Genomic DNA, 27,853 nt, shown 5'->3' on the forward strand with positions numbered 1-27,853 from the left:
GACTGAGTCTCACGGCCGACTTACAACTGCTTTATCTGTGCGGAAAGCTGGGATCATACATCCCCGAGTTGATTTTATTGCAACGCGGCAACGAATGTTTGCTTGCTTTGAAAATACGATGCCATTGATATATGAACGAAGATACAGATGCAATTGATTACAGACATATCACATTATTCGAATGGCTCGGTAGACCTAGCATGAACGGACATATCTCGTAGAGCCAACTTTTGATATCCTAAAAGTAGTTAGTATAAACGATACGACTTCATTCCAACTACAAGTCAAAGGCATGAGCCCACAACTCCATCCCCTCGTCATAATCATCCTGATCATCCTCCACCCACGCGGCAAGCCGCTCCTTCAGACCCTCCACCGTCAACTCCTCGTTCCACTCATCCCACTCCGTCGCCCCCTCCACCACCTTCTTCGGCGGAACCAAGACCTGATCGACAATGTGCACATTTCCATCCCGCCCCAACGCATCCGCAACCGCCACCCGCTGAAACCCATTAACCTTCAACGAAGCATACGGCCCAAACCGCGCCACATCAACACTCAACCTCCTATCCCCCAACAACGTCGGCAGATCCAAATGCGTGAACCCCTTGACCCCAAACGGCCGGATCTCGCCCTCCTCCGTGTAAATCACATCCGAGTACAGCGTCCGATCCGGAACAATATGATACTTGAGAAGAGCGAGGAGGTATTTCTGGCCATAGGGCGAGAACAGGAACGCGTTGATTTTGAGGCCGAGTTTGCTGAAGGCTGTGTTGGAGGGGGCAAAGATCGTGTGGCCTTTCCCGGTGTCTTTGCCTGTGTTTTCGGGTATGGTGAGGTTGGTTTTGAGGATGGCGAGGTCGAAGGTGCTGAATTTTGTGGGGACTAGGTCGAGTAGCGTTTTGGTTGTTGGGGGTGGGATGAGGACGCTGGATATACCGTGGATTAGGCCGTTTGTGCCGGGCTGGGATTTGTTAGTTTGGTTTCTTTTCTAGGGTGTTTGGTGGTTTGTTTCCGTTGGGAAGGGAGATGAGGAGGGGGGTTGTTGATAGGGTGGAGGGACTTACAATATCAGGTGCTACGACCCGACTATAGAAGTTCAGCGTTAGACCTCTCCAGCCTGCTCGGACGGATAGTCTCTGCGGGAGCTTGTCTCCCAATGCTCGACTCTCCAATTCAGTCGGCAGCGTGTGGCTATGGAAGACGGTGCGGGCGTCCCAAAGTCCCGGGACGAGGTGGTACTTGATGAAGGCGCGGATGAGCTCCTTGGGCGGTTTGTGGTCGTCATGGTGCGGGATCTTCTTGAATGCGTCGTCTGTGGGCGCGAAGAAAGTGTGGTTTGCTTCTGTCGAGTTGAGGAGATGGACTAGTTCCTCGTCTTCTTTGATAAGCTTCGCCAGGATGGTGGTGTATTTGCTTTCAGTGATGAGCTCGTAGATGGTCTTGTCGGAGGGCGGGTGGTGTGGGGGATGTAGTTGGGAGAAGGGAGGCAGCTCGGTGATGTCCAAGGGGAAGTATTCTGCGTCGTCATAGTCGTCATCGTCGAAGTAGTCGTAGTCGTAGTCTTCTGCGTCTACTGTGTCAAAGATCGGGGGGAGGATGTCGTCTAGGCGACTGTTTTGTATTTCGGATGCGGCGTCCAATAGTGAGAGTTGAAGGAGGTAATCGTCGAGGGCGGCCTTATCGTTTACGTCTATGTTGTTGAGGTCGAGGTCTTTTAGGGCTTGTTGGGAGGTGGGAATGAATAAGGCCGAGGAGAGAGTGGCGGTTGCTGCCACCGTCCAGAGATAGACCTTCATGGTGATTCGATTTTAGTATCACTTAGGGTATCGGGATAAACACGATAAGGGAGGATGGGTGCGGGATCAACGTAGCTAGTACACGGGTGTTGAGCTGTATTTATGCTGGGATATAGGCTGCCGATTAGATATAATAAGCACCAGCGTTAGACTTTCCAGCCGAGCCGATTGATCAGGGTCCTTGAATAAGTCCACCTTGAGCTGTCCAATCTGCGACGGTCTAGAGCATTCGTAATCGTATTCGTGACCGAAAATGTGATTTAGCTCTGAGATTCATGACGCTAGCTTACTGTCATATAACATGATGTCACGGGCTTAGCACGGTCACGCCATGTGGAGGATATCTTAGTGATCCAACGTTTGGTAGAACAAAAGCTACGCGGATGAATAATGCCATGGTTTTCATGACTCGTGATTCATTATTTTAATTTTGCGTTTAACTGCGCTTCCGACCATTCGCTTTCACACGCTTCATATTATGAACAACCAAAGGCGGAGATACTACTCGACCTCATAGTTCAAGTGGATTCACCAGCATCGGCCTTAGCGGAAATAGATAAAGACTCGCCATGTGGGGAGCTAGCAAGTTGGGAAATAGAGGGGATGGTTAAATAAGTAGACTGACACCAGTCCAAACATGCAAATGTCAATAGAGTAAATTCCGCAATTGCTGTGATTGGTATCGCATGAGAGTAGGGAACTCGTCTTGAAATCCTCAAAGACCAGATGCAAGACTGGTAGTCAAGAATGGCCAGTGCTGTCCGTCGTATGAGAGTTCGCTTACTCCTCCGCTTGCACGAAGGGGTTGGCAATCTCTTCACTGCCATCGGCAGGAGAGATGAGTACAATGATAGTACCACGAGCAACGATCAAACCAAGAGAACGAGTATTCTCGTTGCCCTCGTCATCTATTTACAGGCCGTTAGAGTTAAGTAGAGAGGTAGTGGACAAGTACTAGAGCCACATACCGCGCATAGATTCCTTGACATCATCGAGAACCAGGTTCATCAGTTGGTCAAATCCCTTCAGCGTGCCGACGACTGTACTGGTCAGTGGATCCAAAAAAGTAAAAAAAAAAAAAAAAAAAAAAAAAAAAAAAAAAAAAAAATATAAAACTGATATGACAGGAGTGGACCTACCTTCTCTGCCACCATTGAACTTCACCCGAACTTCCTTATCCATATACTTGCTGAGGTCGAGGATGTTTTCCTTTTTGGGCTTCTCCTGCTGCTGTGCACCGCCACTGGCACCGCCACTTTTGGCATGACCGCCACGGCCGCCAGACCTGTCATGGCCTCCGCCGCGGCCACGACCTCCACGGAAAGATCCTCGTTCGGACATGCTTGGCTGGGACAAAGTTTTTTGTTTTTTTTTTATTTTTTTGTGGTTTTTATTTGTTGATTTATTTCCTCGGTTATAATATAGAGAGGGGAAAAGATAGTAAGACAAGAGAGGGGAACCGATGAGGGGAATTGTCTAGAATTGCAATGGGTGGGTGCGTGAGAGAGACCGGATCCCACTTTGGACTTGGTTGGTCCGTCAAATTGCAGGAAAGGATGGGGTGGAAGGGGGACGGGTGTATGAGGGATTTTCGAGGAGGGGCCGATTCAGTAAGTCAGCGGCAAGAGAACAGATGTGCTGTGCCTCTGTGGTTCAACAATAATAGCAGCAACAGTAGGACAGCGGCAGGCAAGGTAGCCGTGAGAGGGAACCGTGAAGTCACGGGAACGGACTTCTAAGCACCGCCCAGAAAAAAAAAGAAAAAGAAAAAAAGGAAAAAAACTCTGATAACACACAATTACTGCGCGTCACACGGACGGTGACCATACCTTACTCCCGTCCCGTACTAGTGTGTATGAAATCCAGTCCACATGGGTCCTAAGAGGACAGTGGAGTGGACGGCCAGCGTCGGCCTTTACCCAATGGAGGTCGAGCTTAGGCAGCACCCTTACGAGCGGAGCGGCAAGTTGGGTTGGTGTCGGAGAATGGGACCTTCCATTTGTACCGGTATCGACCAAGTATGTACATCCACACTCGACCATTATCCTCCGTTTGGTGTTGGGGCGCCTCCGAGTGACACCTCGAAGAAAAGAAGGGGGGAAAACAGGTTTTTGTTACTATTTATCAATCGAAGAATTTCCATATGGGCCTCATCACGGATGACCCTGGAATCTTAGGTTGTCATTGTACTACCGATAGGCCGGTCATGCAAGGGGTTTCAGAATTTGGTCCCTCGGCTGGTATCTTTCCTCCTATCTGATATGGACTGATGCAATCAGAAGGGATTATAACATAAGCCCCATCAAACTTCGGGAAAATAGCGGTATATCTTTTCTACCCTGGTCCTAAAATTCCAATCCGATGCGGATCATAATGATAATAATAATAACATTGTGCTCGGGAGTCAAAAAGCAATCTCTCAATAATAAGATCTCAATTCATCAGTCAAAGAATAAAAGAAAATGGCTCAAGATGCTCTCCTAGGCTGCCGGTAAGATTGAGTACCAAGTAGAAACGGGTATGGAAGGTGACGAGTTCAGTTCCGAGCTCCCGGGCCACACCGAATGGACGGCGGAAGAGACCGGCGGGACTCCGCCCGCTACGTGCTGGGCTGCCTAAGGCGCTAAAGGTACTCTCATCTACCTTGTCTTGACGGGAACTGCGACTAAGAGGGATCGGGTTAGATGAGACTTTCAAGGATCGCCCAATCCCCGGCTGTGGGTTCGGGTCCATTCAGTCCAGCCATTCATCGTGTCCCACTCGGCATCATCGAACCTTACGGGAGGGGAGGAAAAGATTGAAGGAAGAGAGCTTTTGCGTTCCGCTCACCGTCAGCCACTGCTCCGTTGGTAGTATCATTGGGTGTTTTGTTTCGCTCATGTCCTTTCCCCAGTACTTTCACTGGATGAGAGTTGTCCTGACTACTATCTTCCATTCCAAGTCAGGAACGGAAGTGATTGGGTTGAATGACAATTCAATTCCCAGTCACACCTAAAGATAACCAATATTGATTGAACGAACGCGATATTTCCCAGGAGAAACTTAACCTACCAAACGGCTATTCCGTTCCGTCCGCCTTTTTTTTTTCTCCTTCAATCTCTTGCGCCATATATACGCCTCCCGTGAGCTTCCTTTCCTCTCCCCAGCATCCGCTCTCTCCCTTTCCCCTCCCCAACATCTTCTCTCTCCCTTTCCTCCCTCTCCCCTCCTCTTCTTCCGCATCTCGGTGCGCGTATCCTGGCCTGTTCATTACACCTTTTCTCTTCCTTTCTCATTGTGTATTATTTTTCTCGACTTTCTTCCCCGAACCCCAGATTCGTTGGGGTAACTCTTATTGTCATTACCTAACTTGAACGGGCACGAGTGGCTGAACTTGCAACCCGCACCGCTGGAGCCTGAGTCCGTCCCTCCGCCATCGGCTGCACTTCTTTCGTCCACGTTCTCGTTACTCAATCGCCCTGGAATCGCTTAATAATTTTCCCTTTGCGCTTCTGACGCCATCTTCCACGAGTCATTGGCGCTGTCTTTTTCTTTTCTTTTCTTTTTTTTCTTATTGTATTTAGTCAATCCGCTTCGTGACTCGTGCGCCTCCCCGGCTCACTTTCTCTTCCGCACGCCATGGAGTCCAGGACAGCGACGGCAGAGCCGTCTAGCAAGCGACCTCGATCGCCGTCCGGCGATTTCCCTCCCATCGCTTCTAAAGTCCCCAAAACACATTCGAACCACCTGCAGATCAACTACTTGGCGCGTCAGTATCCGGATAATCTCCCACTGGTCTCCATCGATGATACGATGCCCGCGATCATACACCTGATCGGTGAATATGACGGAGTTCTCCATCGCCACGAGAGTATCGCTGGAAATTTGGGTGCATGCCCTTTGGGACCCATTCTGATCAAACGCTTTGAGCGCCTTTTCGATGGCCCTCCCCGCGTGCTCAAATCGCACGGCAAAGACTCTCCCAACATCACCTGGCTGGACGTAGTGGAGTTCGCCAAGAACAAGCCTGAGCAGTTCAATCTGGAGAAGACCCGCAATGGTGTGCGAGTCTGTCAATTCTACACCAAGCAGTGTCGGGTGGAGATCAGCGAAGAAGACTTCGTGCTGATTGCGTCGGGAATGCCGCAGAAAATGATCCCCCCGCAGCCGATTATCGAGGATGAGGAGAAGGAGTTAGGCGCGTTAGAGATTTTGGAGAAAAACCTCCAACAGATTATTCAGGTCGCAGACCAAGGTGAGTTTCCAGGCAAAGCGATGTGTATATCTGCCGGTGCTAACCGCTCGCCTCGTCTAGTGTCCGCGCGAGCGAGACAACTTAATCATCGTCTCAAAAACCGAAGAACAGCGATTGTCACCCGCCGAGAGAATGATCTATCTCTTCATTCGCAGTCGCAGTCGCAGTCGCAGTCGCAGCAGCAACAGCAACAGCATCGCTCCATCAGCCCTGTTTGGCGCGACGCCAATGGAAGTCAGCATCCGCTGAACGGCAGCAGTCACTCGAACACCGGGTCTCCCTCCACCGGCTTCGTTGCGGTTAACACCGGCCGGCCCGGTGGGGAACCTACAACTGAAGATAATGCGCTGTCTCAACAATTCATGTTCTCGCACTCCAACACAGATAATGTCACCATTATCAATGGGACCTCCATCAAAGGCGCATCTCCGACAACGCGCGCGGAGCTGATGAAGAAGTTCTTCACTACCCAAGACCGACAATCTCGCAGCTATGAAGAAGGAACTGGGTCTCAAAACCGCCAGTCATCCCGGCCACGGCCACGGGCGTCGGATGCGACAGAGTACAATATGTACACCCCCACCGCGGCCACAGTTGCCATCCCCAACACGCCATCATCGCTACTTCCTCCGCCCAAGTCCCACCACCATGAGAAGGACGACGGCGGCCCGTTCAAGATGGAGATGGTTGCCCGCATGGAGGAGCTGCAACGCGGCGAACGCATACTGCCCCCATGTGATCGGTGTCGTCGCCTCCACATGGATTGCTTGAAGAACCTTACAGCATGCATGGGCTGCACGAAAAAGCATGCCAAGTGTTCTTGGAAGGATGTCAAAGCGGAGGAGCTACAGGAGTCCCGTGAGCCCCGTGAGCCCCGTGAGCCACGCCCTGATCCAATGGCACGGGAGCGACCGGAGAGTTTGACCCCGAAAGAGTCCTTGCCGACGACCACAGCACCGGCACCGATGGCGCCATCTATATCTTCCGTGCCCACGCCCCCTTCAGCTGCAGTGGTGCCCGAAATCGATCGTCACCGAGAGATTGAGTACAACGTGCGCAGGGAGTCCGCTCCGACAGCGGGCCCCATACCTGGGACTCCACTCGGCAAGGAGCCGTCGCCCCGCCGGGCGATGAGTGAGATCCGAGGCGGCTCCTTAAGTCATGACCGGCATATCGGTATCAACCGCAATACCAACCCAGCCGCCGAGGATGATGACCCAGATGCCAACCAACGGCTGATGCAGGCGATCCTCGACACGGTTGACCACCACGCGCGGGCCGCAGCCGCGGCGAAAGAGGGCGGACAACCGATGACTGAGCGTGAACGCGAGCAAGAACGAGACCGAGACCGGAAACTGGTGAAAGCTTAGTTTCTTCTTTCTCTTTTCTTCCTGTTTTAGCCTTGCATTTTTGTGGGAAATTCATGTCATGTAGCATGGGCTGTGGGGTTTATAAGGGTGTTATCTATTGTGTCCATGCTTTGTACTACTTGAGCGTTTTAGCGGATATCCTAGTGGTTTAGTTCCTCTCGTGTTGGGCATATTGCATATATGAACAGATTGGCATGATTCTTTGGACAACACAGCATTTACTATATAATATATCAGAGCTCTGGCAGGTTTTGCAAGGGCTATACATCTTCCAAGCCTTCATTCGGTCACCCAAATCCTATTTCTCTTAAGGTTAAGATCTTTCTACATCAGTCTGTTATGAACCCTTATCTTTAAGGCCACAGTGAGCGGGGCGCCAGATCTGGCTCCCACTGCTCCAACTGCGGGATACAAATACTACCCCCACCTACTATTTAATCAACAGACTCGGTTACAATAACATCCATTGTCCACCGGGGAGACGGCTAGGCCAAAACAAGAAAAGACTCTCTTCAAGTATACTATACAGAAATTCTCTTTCTCGACCCCCATCCCCCAAACAATATAAGACAATGCTCCGTTCGCGCCTACGGAACCTCCCCGCCCCGAGCGTCCCAGCACCAGATCTACACGAGGATCTCAACACTGAGATCAACGAGTCACCGGAGGATGTATTCGGGGCTTTCCGGTCGCAGCTCTTCCCAGAGGCCCTGGCCAGGAACTTCTCTATGGCACCCGCTGGGGCGACCTGAAGATCATGGTGCCCACGTACCCGAGCCTAGATGATAAACATTCAAACGAGAATGCTACAGATCAAGCAAATCAGGTCAACGAAGGCCGCGAGCTATTTGCCCATTACATATGGAATGCAGCCATAGTAGTGGCCGAAGGCGTCGAAGACACATATTACAGCCGCACGGAGCCACAGCCCGAGAAATCAAATTCGCATGAACTATGGCATGTAGAAGGCGAGAGTGTACTGGAGCTAGGCGCCGGTGAGTGGCCTCTTTTCTTCATAGACCTTCCGTCCATCCATCCATCCATCCATCCATCCATCCATCCATCCATCACGTCCAACTAACACCCCATCCAGGCGCCGCTCTCCCTTCACTCATCTGCGCACTGGCCAACGCAGCCAAAGTCGTAGCAACAGACCATCCAGCCTCACCCGCCCTCACAGGCCCAATCGCCTTCAACATGTCCTCCAATCTCCCAGACCCATCCACCGCGCAGGTCTCTATCTACCCGCACGAATGGGGCGTGTTCACCGCCCCCTTCGCCCAGGAAAACAAGGGCGCCTTTACCCGCATCATCGCGGCAGATTGCTTCTGGCAGAAGTCGCAGCATGAGAGTCTCGCGCGTTCGATGGCGTGGTTCCTTGCTCCTGGTGGGAGAGTCTGGGTGGTGTCTGAGCCGCATTTGGGTCGTGCGGTTGTGGTGGGCTTTTTTGAGACGGTTTTGGCATTGGGGTTTGAGATTGAGGTGGTCTTTGAGAGGGATTTGATGTCTTATATTGAGTCGGGGGTTGAGGTGAGGAGGGAATGAGTGCCTGTTAGAGGGAGTTAGGAGGATCATTGGAGGCAGTGGTGTGTGATTGCTGTTTTGAAGTGGGGTGGGGGGTCTTGATTTTGGGGATATATGGGGGTTTTGGTGGATTGGGCGAACTATATGGTTGTTATGGTTATATTGATATTGGAGATTTGGACCCCCACCTGGGACTTGGGTGTGGTTTAAAATTTTGTTTGGTTTTGTAGATTGAAAGGGTAGATTTCTTGGTTGGTGAAGAAGGTAACTACGAAATGTAAATAGAATATTCGATTTGAGGTCTGGTGGACTTGATGGATGTGTTGATGGGCATCTGCCGTTTACCATGGGTACCTGGAGGCCTCTGCTCTGGATTTTATTTGTTTTTGTGCTGGAATATTCGTAGACTCGGGATGACAGGAAATTTTGGATGTACAAGATATGTAGAATGTAGAATAGAACAAATAGTAATAGAAAAATCACGCACTGACTAAGTGGGTGGTTGGTCCCTTATCCGAATCTGCCATTTCGTAAATGCTGATGGGCTCTCATCTCGTCACAGCCGGCAGCCTAATCTGAGTAATTCTCGTGGTCATACTCGTCACTCTCATCCTCGACGGTACCAAACTCGACGCTTTGGACGGTCCCAACACCGACAGTGCAGCTCTATTTACGAATAATGAAGCGTCCAAGACAGGGGTTTTTGCTGTAGGGCTCAACGCACATGGGCTTGGTGGAAACCATCTCGACAATGGCGCAGTCACCCACCTTGATAGAATCAGGTGACTGTTCGGTCGGCCTGCCAGTACGGCGGTCCTTCTTGTGCAGGATCCTCGAGAGCCTACAGGGAATATGGGCAGTAAGGCAGTCTACAGTCGCGGTATAGCCAGGACTGATCTCGCCAGAGTGGCTCAGAATGATAACTTGGGCACTGAAGGAGGCAACACTCGCCGGGGGGTCATTGTTAGGGTCACCAGCGACATAGCCGGGGAGGATCTCCTCCTCAACCTCTATGATATGAACGCTGACGTGTTCACCTGCATGACCTGCATGGAGCTCCTCGTCATTACGCTCGATAGATACCACTTCAGCAGTGATATTGGTCGGGGCGGTGGTTAGCTCCATGCAGGCGTAATAGTTCCAGTCTCGATACGGCCGACCAGCACAGTACCGATGTCGGGTACCTCTTTAACATCCCGGATGGGTAGACCTAAGGGCTTATTAGTAGCGTTGCGGTGCGACGGGGTTACCAAGGCGTCGATGGCATCAAGCAAGGTTTTGCCCTTCAGAACGCCGTACTTGGTCTCACTTGTCCAGCCCTTGAACCAGGGCATATTCTGAGACTCCTCCACTAGATTATCACCGTAAAGGCCAGAGATAGGGACGAAGGCCACTGCCTTAGGATTATAGCCGATCTTTTTTATGAAATCGGAGGTCTCCTTGACAATCTCATTGAGGCAGTCATCGGTATACCTAGGTGTATCCATCTTATTCACGGCAACAATAAGCTGGCGGACCCCTAGAGTATATGCAAGTACAAGGTGTTGACGACTTTGGCCACCTTGATCCACACCGGCCTCAAACTCACCATTGGTAGCAGAAGTGACGAGGATCGCGCAGTCGGCCTGAGAGGCACCGGTGATCGTATTCTTGATATAGTCACGATGGCCAGGAGCGTCTATCATGGCGGTGAGGATATAATAAGCCAGCAGACCCGGACGGTTGCTTACCAATGACGGTGACCACAAATTTAGGGGTCTCGAAGGTGCAGAGGGAGATGTCAATAGTAATCCCACGCTTACGTTCAGCCCTCAACTTCTCAATGACCCATCCGTACTTGTACGAGGGACCAGCTTCCTGTGGGGAATGGTTATCATGTGGCCTAGCACCCGCACACAAGAGATCTGAAGACAGAGAAAGCATACTTCCGTACTCCGCGATGGGATTTCCGCTGACCCTGCCATACTGGTAGATCAGTTGATCTGCATCAGGAAAGTGAGCATGCTATCCGGCAGATGGAGCGGCACGGGCAGTCTGATATACCAGCGGTAGTGGACTTGCCGTGATCGAGGTGGCCGAGAAAGACGGCGGTGATGTGAGGCTTTTCCCTATTGCAGGCGAGGAATGGCTTAGCAACAGACGAGGTGAAGTAAAAGTTGAGAGGCTGACTTACGGCATCGTGGCGGTTAAAAATGGGTTCTTGTAGTTCTCTGAAAGATACGAACAGATTCTTAAGGATGCTTGTTATAAGGTATGTACTATAACAGAGCCTGTACAGGTGCAAGAGCAAGAATGACAGCCAGGAATACATAAAGAGGGAGGCGTATGAGTGAATTGAGACTTCAGGGTCAAAAGATAGAAGATTGTAGCAGTGGGGGAAATTTCGAGGGCAAATGCCCTAGTGGTGTTGGTCTCGACATTGATGCCGATCGAGGTCAAGGCCCCTCTAGTGAGGTCGTGCATGACTGCATGATCGGCTGAAAAGGAAGTGGGTCTCTATCGTACTAGTACGTACTCCGAGTAGAGTGTGATAGATACGACACGGAGTGGATCTTCTCTCAATCTGCCCCAAATTTATAAGGTTTCGTCGTGTTGTTCGGTAATTGTTGAATCTAATGTTACTCTGCGATAACGTTTCGATTGTGCGGAGCTGAGCTTTGATGGCTGCTGTCTGCAGGGCCTCTTCCTCTTCGATAATTTGAGTGACGCTTTTGATATCTCTGAGCTCGTCCTGGTATCTACGGAGAAACGTAGATTGTTCTTTTTGACGTTTGTAGGCGTCGTTGAGTCGAAATATCGCCTTGAGAAGGGCCAGAATCGAAGCAGTGGCTGCTACGAAATTCTTGTATCATATTAGCGATATCCCGTGATGATCGCCAGAGGCTAACGAACTATTATAGCGGCTAGTAAAGATAACAGTCTGAGCATACTGCCCATATGAAACATAGTCATGACCGCCAATCAGTCCATATATGTGGACAAGGTATTGACTTATGCCCTGGGGTGTAGAAATCAGAGTAAGCGAGAGATATAAGAAATCGATTTCTGACTGGATTATCAATCTAGGTACGATCAGTAGGAAACTGAAGACCTTTTTATAGTCAAGTTTATACAAAAGCTCTCAGAAGCCACAAAGGGCGTCAAAGGGCAGAAACAAAATAATAAAGGCATAGTGGCGAAGGCAAACAGCTTATAAAGATGCTAAACGTCCACAGGATTGACATATCAAAAGTCGCTCCCAGTTCAGCACCACGGCAAACTAAACTATCTAGGGCAGCAGACAACAAGCTGCTGTCCATGTCAGCTCTGGATTTGTTATATAGTCATATCTGATAATCATCCATCAACATGTTTTGATGTATTCTAGTGGTGATTGTAGACCCTATTTGGCGAAGGAGGTCCAGTTGTACAAGAGAACCACATAGATATATATATATATCCTTGGAAAGAGATGTTCAATACAACAAATGTATTGGAAATGTTTATTTTGAAGATGACCCTCTCGGTTTTACCCATTGCGGGGGCCAGCATTTTAGAGTTATAAAAATACCATCAACTGTATGTGAGAAAAAGATAAGATACTAACTATTATTGTAGGTTCAACAAAGGACAGACAGAGGGTAGGCACTCAGGAGACAAACTCAAAGAAGCAAAAAAGAAGTTACAAATCAAGTCATACGCCTTGTTGGCGCTGCTGGGAATCGAACCCAGGTCAATTCGGATTTGCTGGGTGGGAACCACCACAACGAATTATGATCACCACTACACTACAGCACCTTGATTTGTTGAGAAATTGTTCTTGATATGAATCTATAAAGCTAGTTGCTCTTATACAAAGGGCCGTCAAATACAGAACATCGGCAATGGTATTAGCCGTTGACTGTGGGAATGGATCCTATTCCCCACAATCCAAGTCGTTAGTATTACTCTTCATCCTAGGTTAAGTGGGGGGGGGAGATGTCGTTCTGTTTTCTAGATTTTCACAGACCCCTCCTTTGCATCTATCTCATAGTGTCAAGCCCAATTCCTTTACTTTGTCGCAGAGCGTAGATAGAGGATAGGATACTGTCGATGCACCCCGGATATACGGCTTAATGCACCGCCGTCGATCAGCGGGGTGATATCCGGACGAAATTCCCATCCCACCCACCAACAACCCCCGGATTGCTAATCCGCCATAATCCCAATGGCAATTCCCACCGGCAGATCCATCGGGGAGAACTTACACATTCCCCATGAAGGAACCAATTCCGCTGCAACCATGCTTATTCAACTCTTATGCATCATCCGATCTGCCCAATGCGGGGGGTGATGATCCACTCTTCCTTGCAGTATATAGGAACCACAACTCGCAATTGACTTTTTCCCTTTACTTTTGTCTTCTTCCACCCATTCTTAGTGATACGTACTCTTCAATAGTGAGGAATTGAAACACAAAATGGATCCCTCACAGGTTAAAATCCCACCCATGAAGGACCTGACGGTCGACAACATTACGGAAAATGTCATCCGCATTAACTCGCTGTGCGAGGATGAGCGCATGAAATATGTTCTCGAACGACTGGTTTCGCATTTACATGATTTCGCCCGCGAAACGAGACTCAGTTCTCAGGAATGGATGACAGGGTTAATGTTCCTTACGGAGGTGGGGAAGATTTGTTCGGATGTGCGACAGGTAAGTAAACTGTATTCTACTTCCATACCACCCAAATAAAACACGGAAAAAAAAGGTCATGATACTGACATGAAAAAAGGAATTCATCCTTCTCTCCGACATCCTCGGACTCTCAATCCTCGTCGACTCAATCGACCACCCCAAACCCCCCGGCTCGACCGAAGGTACAGTCCTCGGCCCCTTCCACACGCACGAAGCCGAAGTGATGCCCCACGGTGACAGCATGTCCCACGACCCCAAAGGCGAGCCGCTCCTCGTCGTCTGCACGCTCAAAGATACCAACGGCAACCCCATCTCCGACGTGAAGATCGATATCTGGGAGACGGACTCCACGGGCCACTATGACGTGCAGTATGCGGATCGGAACGGCCCCGATGGCCGCTGTATCATGCGCAGTGATGACTCCGGCGTGTTTTGGTTTAAGGCGATTACGCCGGTGCCGTATCCGATTCCGCATGATGGGCCGGTCGGGAAGTTGTTGAAGAAGTTGCATCGCCATCCGTTTAGGCCGAGTCATATGCATTTTATGTTTGAGAAGGAGGGGTATGATCATTTGATTACGTATGTTTCTCTCTCTCTTCTATGCTCTATCTGTTGTTGGTTTTGGGGTGTGGGTGGCTAATGGTTGGTAGGGCGCTTTATCTTCGGAATGATCCGTATGAGACCTCGGATGCGGTCTTCGGAGTCAAGGATTCTCTGGTGGTTGATCTCGGGAAGGCAGGCCCGGAGTATGCGAAGAAGTATGGTGTTTCGGAGGACCATGCTCTTCTGACATATGACTTTGTCTTGGTTTCGGATGCCGAGACCAGCGCTTTGCGCGAGCGGAACTCTAAGGTGGCGTTGGACAAACTGGGCCGCAAGGTGAAGATAGTGAACGGTTTGCCTGTGCCGGATCTGGATTAGGTAATGAACTTGGATGTGATGTGAGATGAATTAGTATGGTCGTCATTTATGTCGTTATGTACACTATCAATAGAACATGGTATCAATCACCGCCACGAGGTTCAACCATATCTCCGAAATCATCCCCATCGTCGGCGGGCAGAACTGCGGGGGCATTGGCCTCTTTTAAGCACCGCAGTCCCTCGCCGTCCTCCAGCCAGCCGCCGACCTTCTCCACTCCCTCGATATACTCCGCGCCTACCCGTAAGTTCAAGCTTGCACTGAGCGCTCGTTCTATCCGGGTTTCACGGGTCTCTGAGATGAGCACTCGGAAGACATGCGCAAGAAACCCGCTCAGAATATCAACACTCCAGTTATCTGGAATAAGCCGGAGGACCTCGCCCACATCGAACCAGGATGCAAATCGTGCCAAGAGGTCACTAGTTCGTTCGATGCATTCCGAAGGGTCCTGGATATGTAGAAACTCATCGAGCAAATACCCGAACAGCTCGCTCTGGTGCGACCGGTCAGCAAATTCTGTGGAAGTGTTTGTCGAGCTGGTACTCCGAGGACCGCCGAATAGGCAGTATCGAACTGCAGAGTCGTAGTCGCCAAGGCCATGTGTAAGAAGGTGCAGGGCTTCTCGATGACGACCCTGGAGCCCATCGAGTATAATAGACTCCGATACGAGTTCGTTTTGAAATGGCTCAATCCGTGCAAGAACAGCTGGAATGGAATACGTTAATTTGGGAGACGGGACCGACGAGAATTGACTACTACCGCCTCCGCCAAGCAACTGGAGAAGCCGAAGTCGAGATTGCCACCAAGATTCAGAGGGTGTGTTTTCGTGAATAAAGTTCATATACGTTGGTTTCGGTGGTTGTAATGCACGGTAAGTCGAATATGATTCCGCAAGCGACGACCGAGCAGCAGGGGAGGTCTCAAGAACAGAGAGCACAGTATCAAGATAATATGAAAGGAGGTCATCTGCGTATTGTGTATACTAGGTCAAGAGTTAGCAGATAGAAATTTAAAAAGGAGATGGGGTAGAGCCAACATTCTTTGAGAAAACCAGGTGCTCCAAGTAATCTTGAACTGCGTTGGGTGCTCGTTCCTTGAGCAGGCGGACAACATTTGCAGGGTCTAATTTGACTCTACTAGTGTTGTCCGCAAAGACTTGTATACCAAGACTAGGGTTTCGCTGTGCCAACCAAGCACCATATTCCTCAACAAGCTGTGCATCTTTGATCTTGACCAAATACCTGCGCATCTGTGTCTCAACGCCAGAGGCGGTGGTCTCATTCCCAGAATCTTCCTCCCCTTCAATGATCCGCCGCCACGTCTTGAGGACATTACGGGACATCTTTTGGCTCTGGTACAAGCGACTCAGGAGAAATAGTCGCTTGTAGTTTTCCAGAAGCGCGACTGCCCGGTCAAAGTTACCCTTCCAATTATCCACCAGCCTATTCAATTCCGTACGTGTTCGTGAAGAAAGGCGGTGTTCCGTAGGTACATTTGAATCTTGTTCCAGCAGCAGATGCAGGAGAGCCGCATCGACGCTATCGAATATGTAAGCGTCGTCCGTAATGCTGCCATATCCTCGTTTTTGCTGCCAGGCAAGTAAGAAACGCTTGATCATATTCAAGACCCCGCTATCAAAGACGTCGGGTTCTTTGGAAGCTTTTACACTATCCAGGCGCTTAAGGTACACCTCTGAAACCTCTGCCAGACCCCCATGAACCCAGATGCCCTGCGGTCCTTGCAGAACTTCTTGGCGCAGAAGGGGGACCAGTAACAAGGCCACTCTAGGGTCCAGCTCACCGGCAATGAGTGCTTTCTCTGTGGCATCGATCGTCGCTCCATCCCTGACAGTCGGGTCCATGAAGACCAGATCGCCGAATAGGAGTAAACTGGATTTTTGCTTCACGTAGTTCAAGCCCAGGAACTCAGCCTCCGACTTAGGCTCTGCTTCTTGTACCATTTTGATAATGTCCATAATCACATCACGCCTTAAGACACTGTGGTCGCTCCCCTGCGATTCTTGGGCACCTTGAAGCGCATCGTTCAATTGCATAGTCAAAGGGTTTTTCACGACCCGCCAAATCTGATTACCACTCCACAAAACAAGGCTGCTTTGGGTTTTGCCCAATCCACGCGCGAACTTAGCTTCGTCGGCATTTCGCTCCGCTTCCCAATCGGGCGTGTCTTTCGTTCCTTCGGCGTCGATTGCCTCCTGAGATTCGAACAGTTCTTTTTCTTTCTGTAGCTGCTCTATCGATGCCTGTGTTCTCGGGTCGGTTGCAGGTATATGTGGTGATAGCGACGGGGTTCTCAAACGGACCATTTGCAGCAATTCCCTCATCTCGCCTACTTCGAGCTGGCTGGGGGAGAGTGTATGGAGAAGTCCAACGTGAGATTGCACGGAAGGTATCTCTACCCAGCTTTTGTGATTGTCTGCATTTCCGGGGTCGACATCCCAAAGTTGTACCTCCAAAAACTTGCGTAGCTTTCCGTCTTGGTCGGCCTCTATGACTGCAAGGATGAGATCCTCACGGGTGTCGTTGGGTGCTCCAATAAGGTTATTTTCGTCGCCCTTGTCAATGACAACCGACTCCGGGTACTTGTGAAATGTGATTGTTCCGCGGACTACATCACCGTCCACGTTGACAAACATTCCAACTCCTGGTTCGGTCGCATCGGTGCCTCTAACCAGCAAAAACTCAGATGATGTCGGAGAAAGAATATGTGGTTTTAATTGTGTCGACGATTGCTTTGGCAATGGTGGAAGCGGCTTTGGATCTTCACGAGGACTAGGCTGCGAATCGCGCGATGGGTGCTCCGATGATGTCCTTGGCGAAGTACTATCACCTCGTTCCTTCGAGCGTGAACGGGTGGGTGTCCCGGAAGTGGAGGAGAGTTCAGGTGTTACAGAGCTTGAACGATCCTGTGAAGCTGATCGTGCATTCGGCTGAAGCATCCCGGAAAGCGTATTCAAACTGGGGCTTCTGCCATGTGCATGGCTCTCGGCAGAAGAGCTAGGTGACAACGAGGCGGGCGGCATGTCTTCTACTTGACCAGACGCTAAGGCTTCATCGAAGAAAGACATTGGAAACAAAGGTATCTTTTGTTGATGTTCCACATCTAGCAGGGAATACGAGCGAGCATCCGCAGCACAGGTAATTATGCCTCGTCGTGATGCTGTCAAACATCCGGGAAACTCAATGTTCCGCACCAGTCGAGCATCGTCGCCAATCCGCACGAGCATCATTTTGTTCTGCGTTGCAACCATTACAACCGGCCTCTCCGGCTCATCCATAGATGCATTCTGGTCAAGACCCCCGATCCAACAACAGTTGTTAACCTTCGTGTTCTCGCGGAATGCTGGGCTGAGCTCCGGTAGCAAGTAGAATGTAGCAGTTCCATTGCAGAGAATGCAGGCTTTGTTCACGGATGGAAGGAGAACAATTTGCTGGATACCTTGCTGCCTGTTCGTCACTGAAGCGTTCTTGGAAAACGGAATGGGCAATCTCGAGGCTAAAATGAAGGATGGCTCGTTGGTGTTATCCGATGGATCAGGCGGAAGGCAGACAAAATGTAAGATTTCAGCAGCGGAGGTTCCGATATAGAGGTTGTCATCTGTCAATGGCAGTTAGCGCATGCGATGAAATTGTCCAAACGATGTCGTCTTGGAGCAGACATACTCCAATATTCAACGCAAGTGATATGGACGTCGTCATTGGGGTCGTCAGCCGTCAGAGGTACTTCATCGAAAAGAGGTCGTAGCATATAAGGTACGGCTTTCGGCGGAGTGATCTTCCGCTTCTTGCGGGGAGTGGTGCCATCGTCTTCTGACACCATAATGAGGCCCGCTCTGGTGTCACGATATGAGATGGTTCCTGGCACGGCCTCTGAGGGGAAACGTCGGAAGCTTTGGAGGTGATGTCCTAAAGTGGCTTAAGAGTGGGCCCCAGCCGGGGTTAGATTTTGCTGACTCAGGCACACCCAGTGGAGTCTTTCCCTACGTCTACTACGTCGTATCAAAGTATCAAACTTCCTCTCCACCATAACAAAGTACGTGTACTTTTGTTTCAATTCTATACTCAACAACGGATATAGTCTAGGCTACTTAACTACGCAATTGACGGCCTCTTCTTATCAACTGTATTGTCTCGGTTATGGGCTCTTATATGCACCGTGCTCAGTGTCTACACCACACTCTAAATACCTTTATAGTACTAGCGCTAATAGTGCAATTAACTTTGATTCCATGGACCTGGAAGCACTTAAAGGTACTGTAGCAGATATAAGTTTCAAGGATGCAGTAATATCTCAGGTATATCTCATACACGGGTATACCTGGGAACAATGTATATCCTACACTCTCTATTGAGGATTGTGAATTGAAATGAACAATGTTTACAGGGTGTCAATTGACCAACATAGCACACATGAAACAGTTATAACATGGAAAGATACTCTGTGCGCCATTAATCAACAAAGAGATTTAGATGACATGTTCCAGGGTCTACTACGTGTCCCGCGGCACATGTCATGTCAATCTAAGAAAAGCAGTAGCTTACGCGTTCGGATCATCATCGGGCCGCCCGGAGCGTCTCATGTCTCCGCATCGCATACTGTATTGTTACTCAGAGTCTCTTCTTCTCAGAAGCGGTGTTGATGTTCTTTTTTCCTGTGGGGCCGTCGTTCAAGATTCAATGTATTTGTAATAATCTATAAAATCCTCAAATATGGATTCTTTCGCGCTTACGGAGGGCATTGTGCCTGATTCAAACAATCAAGATGGCCACGATGCCGAAAAGGACACCACTGGAAAGTTGCCCGAGGGGGCTAACAAGTTTCAACGCGCTATTGCAGCTTGGAGAGGTACCTTACTTAAAATGGCATATTCTGACGTACCCAGTTTGGAAACTAACTAGTCGGCTTTAAACAGGTATTGACCTGTCCAATACGATCGCGAAGTTAGATTCGACTGCCTCCGACATTGTCGCTCAGCAGCGCGATGCCCTCGTTCAAAGGAAGGATCTCGCCCAGAAGACGAAGGATTTCCGAAAGCTGGATGACGCGACCAAGCTGGCGGAATTCAAGGGCCTGTTGAAAGGTTTGTACCTTTCCCTACGGATCTCGTTTCGGCACTGGCGGGCTAACGGGTTCATGACCAGCGTACCAAAGCTTTATCGACGTCTTGACGAACCAGGGGAAAGCCTCTTCCAACGCTTTCCTACAGCTATACTCTTCCTTGTCAGAGGCCCCTGACCCTTATCCGCTCCTTGAGGCATCCGTCGACTCCCTCGTTCATTCCGAAGAAACCGTACCGAAATTAACCTCCGAACGGAACCAACTACAGAGCAACGTGGACCGCCTTACCTCTCAATTAGATGATGCTGAAAAGCGACTCGAAGAAGAACGGACCGCAAGAAAGAAGTTGGAGGATAACCAGGAATCAAAGATCAAAGAGATTGAGTCTTCTTGGTCAGCCGTTTTGTCGGAGAAATCGAACAATTGGACCGCCAAGGAGAAGAGCTTGGAAGAGAAGGTAGAGAACCAAGAACGCTTGATCAAGGAACTCAAAGCGAGCTATGAGGTCTCACAACGGCTGGGCCAAGAAGAGAGTAGTGGTGATGGCCACCAACAAGGAGGGGCTACCGCTGCGGAACTGGAGCTGGTGTCAGCCGATCTCGAAAAGACTAGTATTAGGCTGGCAGAAGTAGAGGCAAGGAATGAGCAATTGAGACTTGAGCTGGCTCAAGTTGTCTCGCATTCGCAGCCAGAGCAGACAACATCCGTTGAAGAAGACCCCGCATACCTTCGCCTTCAATCGGAGAACTCTTCCCTATTACGCAAGTTGGATGCAGCACGTTTTGACAGAGAGTCTGAACGGCATTCTTGGGAGGCCAAGATATCGCAATCCGAGAGGCATGGCGCCAAAGTTGCCGCTGAGAGAGATGAGTTACGAACGAGGTTGGACAAGGTCGCGGATTATGAAGATATCCGCCGCGAGCTGGAGATGATAAAAGTAGGTGGCTATACCCTTTTCCTTCAACGAATGCTAACAGCCGCCTATAGTCTATCGAATTTTCTGCCGGTGACGATGATGATGCCCGAGACTCCACGGATGATGCCGCGATCGCCGCCAATGGCACCTCCAAGGCTGGTGCAAAGAACAGTTTAGAGCAGCTTCTGATGTCTAGAAACAAGAAGCTCACGGACGAACTCACCATTTTACGGGTATCACACCGGGACCTCCAGGGCCAACTCGAGACTCTGCGTGAAGACCTGTCGACGACTAAGGAGGAGCTTGAAAAGTCCCAGAAACTCTCTACTACTCTTGAGAATGATCTCCTTCGGGTGCAGGAAGAGGCAGCGAATGCCTTCCCATCATCTGCGATGTCCGTTGCAGGCACGTACACATCAAGGCACCCCTACTCCTCTCGCCGGGGAGGTACGTCGCCGACATCATCAATCATCTCGGGCTTTGACCACTCTTCTGGGTCTTCCAACACCATGGATGCCATTCGAGCAGGAGAACCTGTTGGGGGTGGCTCAGGCTTATTGCCGATGATCCAGGCACAGCGAGACCGGTTTAAGAAGAAGAATGCGGAGTTGGAGGAGGAGCTCTCAAAAATGTACAACTCAGTAAAGTCGCTTCGGCAGGAAGTTTCTTCTCTTCAGAAGGATAATCTCAGTCTGTATGAAAAGACTCGGTATGTATCAACATACAACCGTGGCCAGGGGGGCTCCTCCTCTGCAAGTGCCTACGGGAACAAGCCGAGCGCATTCTCTGTCCATCTGTCTGCGGACACACCATCGGGACTCTCACTTGATCGCTACCAATCTGCCTACGAGGCCCAGATTTCGCCGTTTGCTGCTTTCAAGGGCCGGGAATCTGTACGGGCATATAAACGCATGAGCCTCCCTGAGCGGGTTGTCTTCTCTCTTACCCGAATAATCCTGGCTAATCGGACTAGCCGGAACCTATTCGCCGGGTATTGCTTCGCCATCCATATTCTTCTGTTCGCTATGTTATACATGATGAGCACGATGGAAATTGAGAAGCACAGCGCAAGCTTAGGTGCTGCTGCTGTGGCTGGTGGAGCTGGCAACATCCATAGTAGCGGCCAGCAATTAAACGGGGACGACTGGCAACAAGAGGGATTCCATAATGGCAGATAGATAGGGGGCTGGACTTTCCCAATTTTTCCTGGATGCGATCTCACCTTTCGTTGATTTGCGGGAGTTGGCGTCTATGGGTAACGATATTAAGAATGTACTATTCATCACTATATTTCCGATTAGCTCTGCAGGCAAGAAGTTAGACTACTATCTAAATACCCTTTCTATCTTAATAGCTGCACATTTTAAATGCCGAGAGAGAGTTCGAAACTACCTAAGATAGTATCCCTCTTGATAAGTTCATTACCAGTCTTTTGTACGGAGTAGAGTGATAGATAATAGACGACTATATATTAGTATCCCTAGGTATAGCTATTTTAACTACTAATAGTTTCAGTACCTAGAGTAATGTTTTAAATTATTATCTATATTTGATATACTAAGATCTTAAAACCTTTTTATAAAATAAGTAAAAAGTCTCATTATAATAGAGAAGAGCAAGGCGCTAGGCCAGTAAAAATATATTATAGAAGCCTAATGTAATCCCCTGAACCACTGACAATGATCCTATCAGTAAGTTACTTTTCACGCCGAGAGAATTATGAAGGCATAATAGAACATACTTGGGTAAATAGTCTACAAGAGACACAAGGCATGAAAATCTATATCCTGGTCAGGAGAAGTAATTCTTTTCTGCCTTTTACGGAGCAACGGAGAGCATTAGCGTATAAAAATAGTGAGCAAGGCATATCGTAGTAATAAAGACGCTTGTAATAATTCCCATACGATAATAGATACTTAAAGGGTATACTATGGGAAGGCGACCGTAGCCATAGAATGTGGGCTAGCTCATCGATATCTTTGGGCCGTAACGTTTCCCAGTACACGTGGAAAGTCAACACCCAAGGCAGCTTCATTGCAGGCCACACTGCATTAGTTACATCCAGAGGGATAAAACGTTTCATCAGGTAGCCATGCATGAATAGGATGTTCATGTCGGCACGTGTTTGCTGGTCGTCACCTTCCACTCGGCCCAGTATATGTGCATCCGAGGGTACTAACTGTGCAACTACATATCATTCCCAGGAATCATTTGCTCATCGTGGTTGCGGAAGAATCAAGATACTACTGTACACATCACTGATTATTTCACTTCGAGAAAAGGCCCCGATGGCGATCTCTTCGATAATCTTGAGTCACGAGGAGAAGCGTATTCGTGAATTTTACAGCATAGTTTACTTATTAAGCTCCCTAGGCCTCAGAAGAGGAGATCGCATCAAGAGAGGAGATCGCATCGACAGAGGAATTTCAGTTGAACAGAAAATAATCAGTGTTGCGGAATATAGGCGGAACGTTGCCGACGCGTTGGCATACATATCTGCGTATGACAAAAGGCCAGCCCGTGTGACTGCTGTTGCGCTTGGAATCGAAGAGGGTAGGCTAGTTGTTTGGATAGCAGCTAACCAAGAGGTGAAGCCCAAAGTCAAGGATTTCCTAACCAGCGTGCTCAGTCGGCTTGATCAAATCGCACAAGATCCTGAGTTGGAATGTGATGGTTTGGTTGATTTCGTCCTCCAGTTCAACTGGAAAGGAGTCAAGAAATACTACGAGAGATTTGGTTCTGAATGGGCCAGTTACTACGAAACTCTCCAATCCTCAGGTCGGCCATTGAATCATTGCTCCTAGCGTATAAGAGACACACATGGCTAATGATTAGAGGAATAGGTCACAGCGTTCTCCGAGAGTTGAACCACTGGGTTCAGGAAACATGCCCCAATCCTGATAAGCCGGAGGATATGGCGGACCTGGCGAGGAAGTGCTACGAGGAACGCAAAAGAAACGGTGGAGTGTTCCATATGCTGAACGAAGCTACCAAGCAGGGCATTATGTCTTCCAAAGTGTCTGAGCAGTTATGTAACCCGCTTTACAAGATCCGGAAACATATTACTATGTGCTTAAACTTGATCGATGCGAGAATGTCGCTCACGGAGGACTTCAAGCATGGTGCCGTGGTGAAACCAGTTCGTGTCCCTGCCCGACACCTTGACAGAACTGAATGGAGATTTTCCTTTGATAGCATTACAACTCATATATTCCGGAGTGAAAGTGAGAAGCAGACATTTTACGGCCACGTTGATCTTTTCCATGACCATGAGGTGATATCGAAAAATTTGCAGACATGGGTCAAGAGTCCACTTCGAGTGCACGCAGAGATTCAACTGATCAACCACTTTGATACCAATAACAGCCCGCTACTCGAGAAAAGAAATCCATACATTGGCTGTAGTAAGCCTGCTTGTTACCTATGTTACAAGTATATTGCCGACCATCCCAGACAATGGTTTCCGCCACCTTCCCATCAAAAGCTTTATTATTCTTGGGGTCTCCCAAAACCGCGAGGGAAGGAGAACCGTGAAGAGTTCTTGGCTACTACAGCAGAAGTCCTCCAACGCGAACTACGAGAAGATATTGCGAACAAGCGGGGGCCGAGATCGGAATTTGACGATTCGACTGCCGGGGTCACATCAGTTCCTCATACTTATGCAATGAAGAGAGAGGGATATGTCAACCCACAGTCGACTGTTGGTAGAACTATGGAAGTAGGGCACGGTAAGGCGGGACCCCTTACTCTTCACGAATGGCTCTATCTAATTGATGTAAGCTGGCATATCGTCTAGGAGAGTGATAAGTGTAGTAGGAGGAGTGAGAGCAATTGGGAAACCGGACCATGATGACGAGGATAATCATGATGATCATGAGGAGGAGGAGGAGGAGGAGGAGGAGGAGGGTGGCGGTGGTGTTAAACTTCTTTAAACGGGCTCTCATAGAGATTGTATCTTGTGGCCTTACGCCTAGAATGCCCGAGAAGGGTCTGTCTCTCTGCAAGAGATCAAATGCCATTTCAACTATATGCTAGACTTATTCCAATCATCTCTCTGCATGTGTCATGATGGACCGTCAAACATTAAGAGCAGAACAAAAAGGAAAACCAGATTCAGGTAATGAAAATGGCTCCCTGCCTTCCCCTGAAAACCACTTCGTCCTCTTCATCTTCATCTTCATCTTCACCTCCAGCATATTGGTCACAACCAGAAGGCTTGTCACCTTCGGTACCTAATGGAAATCTATAAGGAGTAGGACATTCATCAGCTTCGCCATAAGATAGGTCCTCCGATTTCGTGGTAGTCTCAGAGGAAAGGCTAAACGACTGTGATATATCATCGTCCATCAATGACTCATTACTCTCGGAGCAACGATCCAGTACAAAACTCTCAACATCTCTGCGAACGCGCTCCGTAATTTTGCGCAGTATATCCGTCTGTTCTTTAAAATGTGCGCTGCTTTCGGCAGCTTGGATGTCAGGCAAGCGCCAGTGGAGGTCAATATCGTTTGGATCGCATTTTCGCAAGTGGTAGTTGAGGCGATGTGACATATATTGACTGCAGAGGTAGCAAGACGGTTTGCTAGTGGCAATATATCTGTCGTACTTGTCGAAATATTGCACCCGATTACTCTTATCAAAATAGTCCACAAGGCGAAGCTCCGGATGAATTTGGGTAAGAACATTTTCTTGGTAGTATTTAAGCCGTTCGATAAGCTTGCTGGGCGCAGGCACGAATCGCTCTAATACTTGACTGAGCTGCTTGGAGCGTTGACTATCGGAAAACATCCGATGGGCTATATCATCAAGATTTAGCTTCTTTCTGACAAGAGGGATCTTCATGCGCTCTCCAGGAGGTACGTTGTAGACCTTAATCTCCCTGTGAAGATCCTGACGTATGGAATTTGCTGATTTGAGAAGCAGCTCACACATTGCCATAGGCATAGTCAGGTTTAGCAGCTGTCGATGGAACTTTTCGAACAATCCCGCATCCCGCTGGCTTTGGCAAACGAAACGTTTGAATATCTCAAACTTCCCATCCTGGTATGCAGAAAAGCAACTGCGGACCAGACCCGGCATATCATTTTTGGGCAGTGCCATACCATTACTGCTGAAAAACGTTCTCCGAAACCAATCCGCGAAGTCGAAACGAAGACTCGAATTGTCTGCATGGCTTCATATTAGTTACAGATTCCAAACCATAGGGAAGCCATTGTCATGCCTTTCGGGTCGCTGGACCTAGCAGCCATTGAATTTATTCAAATGGGCGCAATTTGATGAAATATCATGTGATACACTGCGAAGCTATTCTCATTGTGCAATCCCGTCACGTAATTTGAGATTTTCAAAAGGTCTCTATTCCACGTTTCAGCACATAAGCCTGCATGGAGAGCACCTGTGACCATGTCTAGTAGTCTTTTTAGAAATCGAATAACCTGGTCACTGACGTCCGGGCTGCCTGCGACGGCGATAACTACACTATCGTGGTCGTATCCTGCTGTGATCGCCAAGTCGCACCCTTGCTCAAACGCTGCAAGTTGAACGAGCGCATTGAGAAAATCGCGGCGGTGATGTAAGATTCCTCCCACCCCGCCAACATCAACTACCTCGATATCCTTCTGCTCTACCATCTGCTCCTGTAATGCACATAGTAAGGATAGAGGTTCATAGAGCCGCCGGAGTTCTCGTGGTCTATGACAGACATAGGGCGAAGAGGCCGGACGTTGCGCCATGTTTGGTCACGGCTTTCCGAAGTCTCAAGGTGAATGTATTCGGGACTTGTCAGATCCTTCTTATTCGTGACTTTATAAGCTTTTGCTGAAGTGCTGCTGACTAGCTCTTCGTCAACGATGATTCACACATTTATCTAGGACGCGCTTGGGCGAATAACATCCAATATAATATGCGAGAATCGGATGAAATCAGCTTCCCAATTAACCTGCCGCGTGCTGCCAACTCCCCGGCTGGGGGAGGGGCAGCCCATAAACCAGCAGATCCGTTACTAGAAGCGAGTTTTGTTAAACTAGAGTTTTGTATTGTCTGTACGACTAGTAGCACGCCTTGCCTTTCCATACAAAAGAATCAGTTTGATGACCAGATCCTTTAGGCAGGACACCAACTTTCCAGCCCGTATTTCCTTTGAGCTTCGACGGGGGATACAAACCCCGTTAGTACATCATTTGATCCAGGATGTCTGCGCGAGCCTTGTCCGGAACTAGCGTGATTGGCCATGTTTGGCTACAGGTTGTATGCCCAGGTCGTCGTTGTACTCCAGAAATGCAAGCTGCAGATACATGGACATCGATATGTATGCACCTATCCCAGCTGCACATTAGGAGACTCACAGTGAGGCGTCATCCTTTCTTAGCGCTATTTGACGTATGCCCTTTCTCGACTTTTGCAGTAAATGTTCACCCAATGTGACAAGCCATCTGCACTGACCAACTGAGTTTACTGGCCGAGATACTATCGCACCGATAATCCTCCACGTCACTCTGTGTAGGCAACTCATGGTAATATATGCTGTTACTGACAAATGAGATAACTTATCCCAGGTGGCCTTCGAACCTACAGTGCGATACGAACCCAAGCCTCCTGCTAAGTCCACTGTCCGATAACTGGCTTAAGCGTCGTGTTATCGCCGCTTTCCACATTGGTGCTAGGAAACTCGTCCAGCCTATGTGGTATTTTGGGCATCAATCGACCTATGTCAATCATACCTGAGATACAGGTATCTACTCGTGTATCTGTTCTGTGGTGCTTGGAAAAACTAAGAACGTGGCTGTCGGGCCATACCTGGTCTTGTTTTTTAGCCACTAGACCTGGCCATTGTCCGTTAGCGAATTCAATGCCCGTAGGAGCCCGAGGGGCTGTGAGATATCTTATGCTGTATGGATTCGGATATAATAACAACCTTCCCGAGTGGAGATCAAATTGCCGATCACTTGTGGGTAGACTTGACCCAAGCCCGCGGGATTAACACTACGCGCTGATTTCACCCCCCCACTGTGTATCTAAAATTAATATTTCCGTACGCTCCACATTTCATGATCGCGACAAACGCTAACCATCATAACGTACATTGACGCTTGGCCCTGTATGTCATTCGTACCTCGATCTGCATAATCTACCACTAAATGAGCCGAGCTCACTCGGGCAACCCATGTATTATGGCAATCTTTGGGTCCTCAGGATACTAGGATTGTCCGGCCTTGCTACTAGGCAACCGTAATGGAGGAGTGCAGTGCTTATTTAGCCCTAACGTTAACGCACAGTAGAGCTATGGGGAATAGATGGTTGACGCCCCCGCATCCCTAAACTAGGACAAGTAGAGGCTAGGCGAGGAGTGAAGCCTTG

At 49.1% G+C, this 27,853-nt stretch overlaps 9 protein-coding genes and 1 non-coding gene across 10 annotated transcripts; 5 read left to right on the forward strand and 5 right to left on the reverse strand.

Annotated features, from left to right (window-relative positions):
* Window positions 1-277: 277 nt before the first annotated feature.
* AO090011000381 (fasciclin domain-containing protein) lies at window positions 278-1,799 on the reverse strand (the record flags this gene model as incomplete). Its single annotated transcript, XM_001825973.3, has 2 exons — window positions 278-964; window positions 1,068-1,799. The coding sequence occupies 2 exons, from the start codon at window positions 1,797-1,799 to the stop codon at window positions 278-280; spliced, it is 1,419 nt and encodes a 472-aa protein (XP_001826025.1).
* Window positions 1,800-5,417: 3,618 nt separating this feature from the next.
* Window positions 5,418-7,403, forward strand: AO090011000382 (Zn(II)2Cys6 transcription factor domain-containing protein; the record flags this gene model as incomplete). The annotated part of the gene is made up of 1 exon (XM_023232918.1): window positions 5,418-7,403. One exon carries the CDS (start codon window positions 5,418-5,420, stop codon window positions 7,401-7,403), a length of 1,986 nt encoding a protein of 661 aa, XP_023093476.1.
* Window positions 7,404-8,160: 757 nt separating this feature from the next.
* On the forward strand, window positions 8,161-8,948 carry AO090011000383 (uncharacterized protein; the record flags this gene model as incomplete). The annotated part of the gene is made up of 2 exons (XM_023232919.1): window positions 8,161-8,398; window positions 8,497-8,948. The coding sequence occupies 2 exons, from the start codon at window positions 8,161-8,163 to the stop codon at window positions 8,946-8,948; spliced, it is 690 nt and encodes a 229-aa protein (XP_023093477.1).
* A 645-nt stretch (window positions 8,949-9,593) lies between these two features.
* AO090011000384 (uncharacterized protein) lies at window positions 9,594-11,390 on the reverse strand (the record flags this gene model as incomplete). The annotated part of the gene is given in 5 exon segments (XM_023232920.1): window positions 9,594-10,072; window positions 10,081-10,605; window positions 10,658-10,909; window positions 10,971-11,197; window positions 11,269-11,390. Coding segments are annotated over 5 exon segments (1,605 nt in total).
* Window positions 11,391-12,613: 1,223 nt separating this feature from the next.
* On the reverse strand, window positions 12,614-12,704 carry AO090011t00004. Its single transcript has one exon. It is a non-coding gene; the product is annotated as a tRNA-His (tRNA).
* A 661-nt stretch (window positions 12,705-13,365) lies between these two features.
* AO090011000385 (uncharacterized protein) lies at window positions 13,366-15,460 on the forward strand (the record flags this gene model as incomplete). The annotated part of the gene is made up of 3 exons (XM_023232921.1): window positions 13,366-13,602; window positions 13,682-14,163; window positions 15,445-15,460. The coding sequence occupies 3 exons, from the start codon at window positions 13,366-13,368 to the stop codon at window positions 15,458-15,460; spliced, it is 735 nt and encodes a 244-aa protein (XP_023093479.1).
* A 2,563-nt stretch (window positions 15,461-18,023) lies between these two features.
* Window positions 18,024-21,675, forward strand: AO090011000386 (CCAAT displacement transcription factor COY1; the record flags this gene model as incomplete). Its single annotated transcript, XM_023232922.1, has 4 exons — window positions 18,024-18,078; window positions 19,436-19,603; window positions 19,665-20,518; window positions 20,569-21,675. The coding sequence occupies 4 exons, from the start codon at window positions 18,024-18,026 to the stop codon at window positions 21,673-21,675; spliced, it is 2,184 nt and encodes a 727-aa protein (XP_023093480.1).
* A 1,565-nt stretch (window positions 21,676-23,240) lies between these two features.
* On the forward strand, window positions 23,241-23,902 carry AO090011000387 (uncharacterized protein; the record flags this gene model as incomplete). Its single annotated transcript, XM_023232923.1, has 2 exons — window positions 23,241-23,771; window positions 23,864-23,902. The coding sequence occupies 2 exons, from the start codon at window positions 23,241-23,243 to the stop codon at window positions 23,900-23,902; spliced, it is 570 nt and encodes a 189-aa protein (XP_023093481.1).
* A 708-nt stretch (window positions 23,903-24,610) lies between these two features.
* Window positions 24,611-25,441, reverse strand: AO090011000389 (nucleic acid/nucleotide deaminase domain-containing protein; the record flags this gene model as incomplete). Its single annotated transcript, XM_001825980.3, has 1 exon — window positions 24,611-25,441. One exon carries the CDS (start codon window positions 25,439-25,441, stop codon window positions 24,611-24,613), a length of 831 nt encoding a protein of 276 aa, XP_001826032.3.
* A 236-nt stretch (window positions 25,442-25,677) lies between these two features.
* AO090011000390 (uncharacterized protein) lies at window positions 25,678-26,229 on the reverse strand (the record flags this gene model as incomplete). The annotated part of the gene is made up of 2 exons (XM_023232924.1): window positions 25,678-25,735; window positions 25,793-26,229. 2 exons carry the CDS (start codon window positions 26,227-26,229, stop codon window positions 25,678-25,680), a joined length of 495 nt encoding a protein of 164 aa, XP_023093482.1.
* Window positions 26,230-27,853: the final 1,624 nt, after the last annotated feature.

Source organism: Aspergillus oryzae, chromosome 7 (assembly GCF_000184455.2).
Source record: "Aspergillus oryzae RIB40 DNA, chromosome 7".
Taxonomy (NCBI): domain Eukaryota; kingdom Fungi; phylum Ascomycota; class Eurotiomycetes; order Eurotiales; family Aspergillaceae; genus Aspergillus; species Aspergillus oryzae.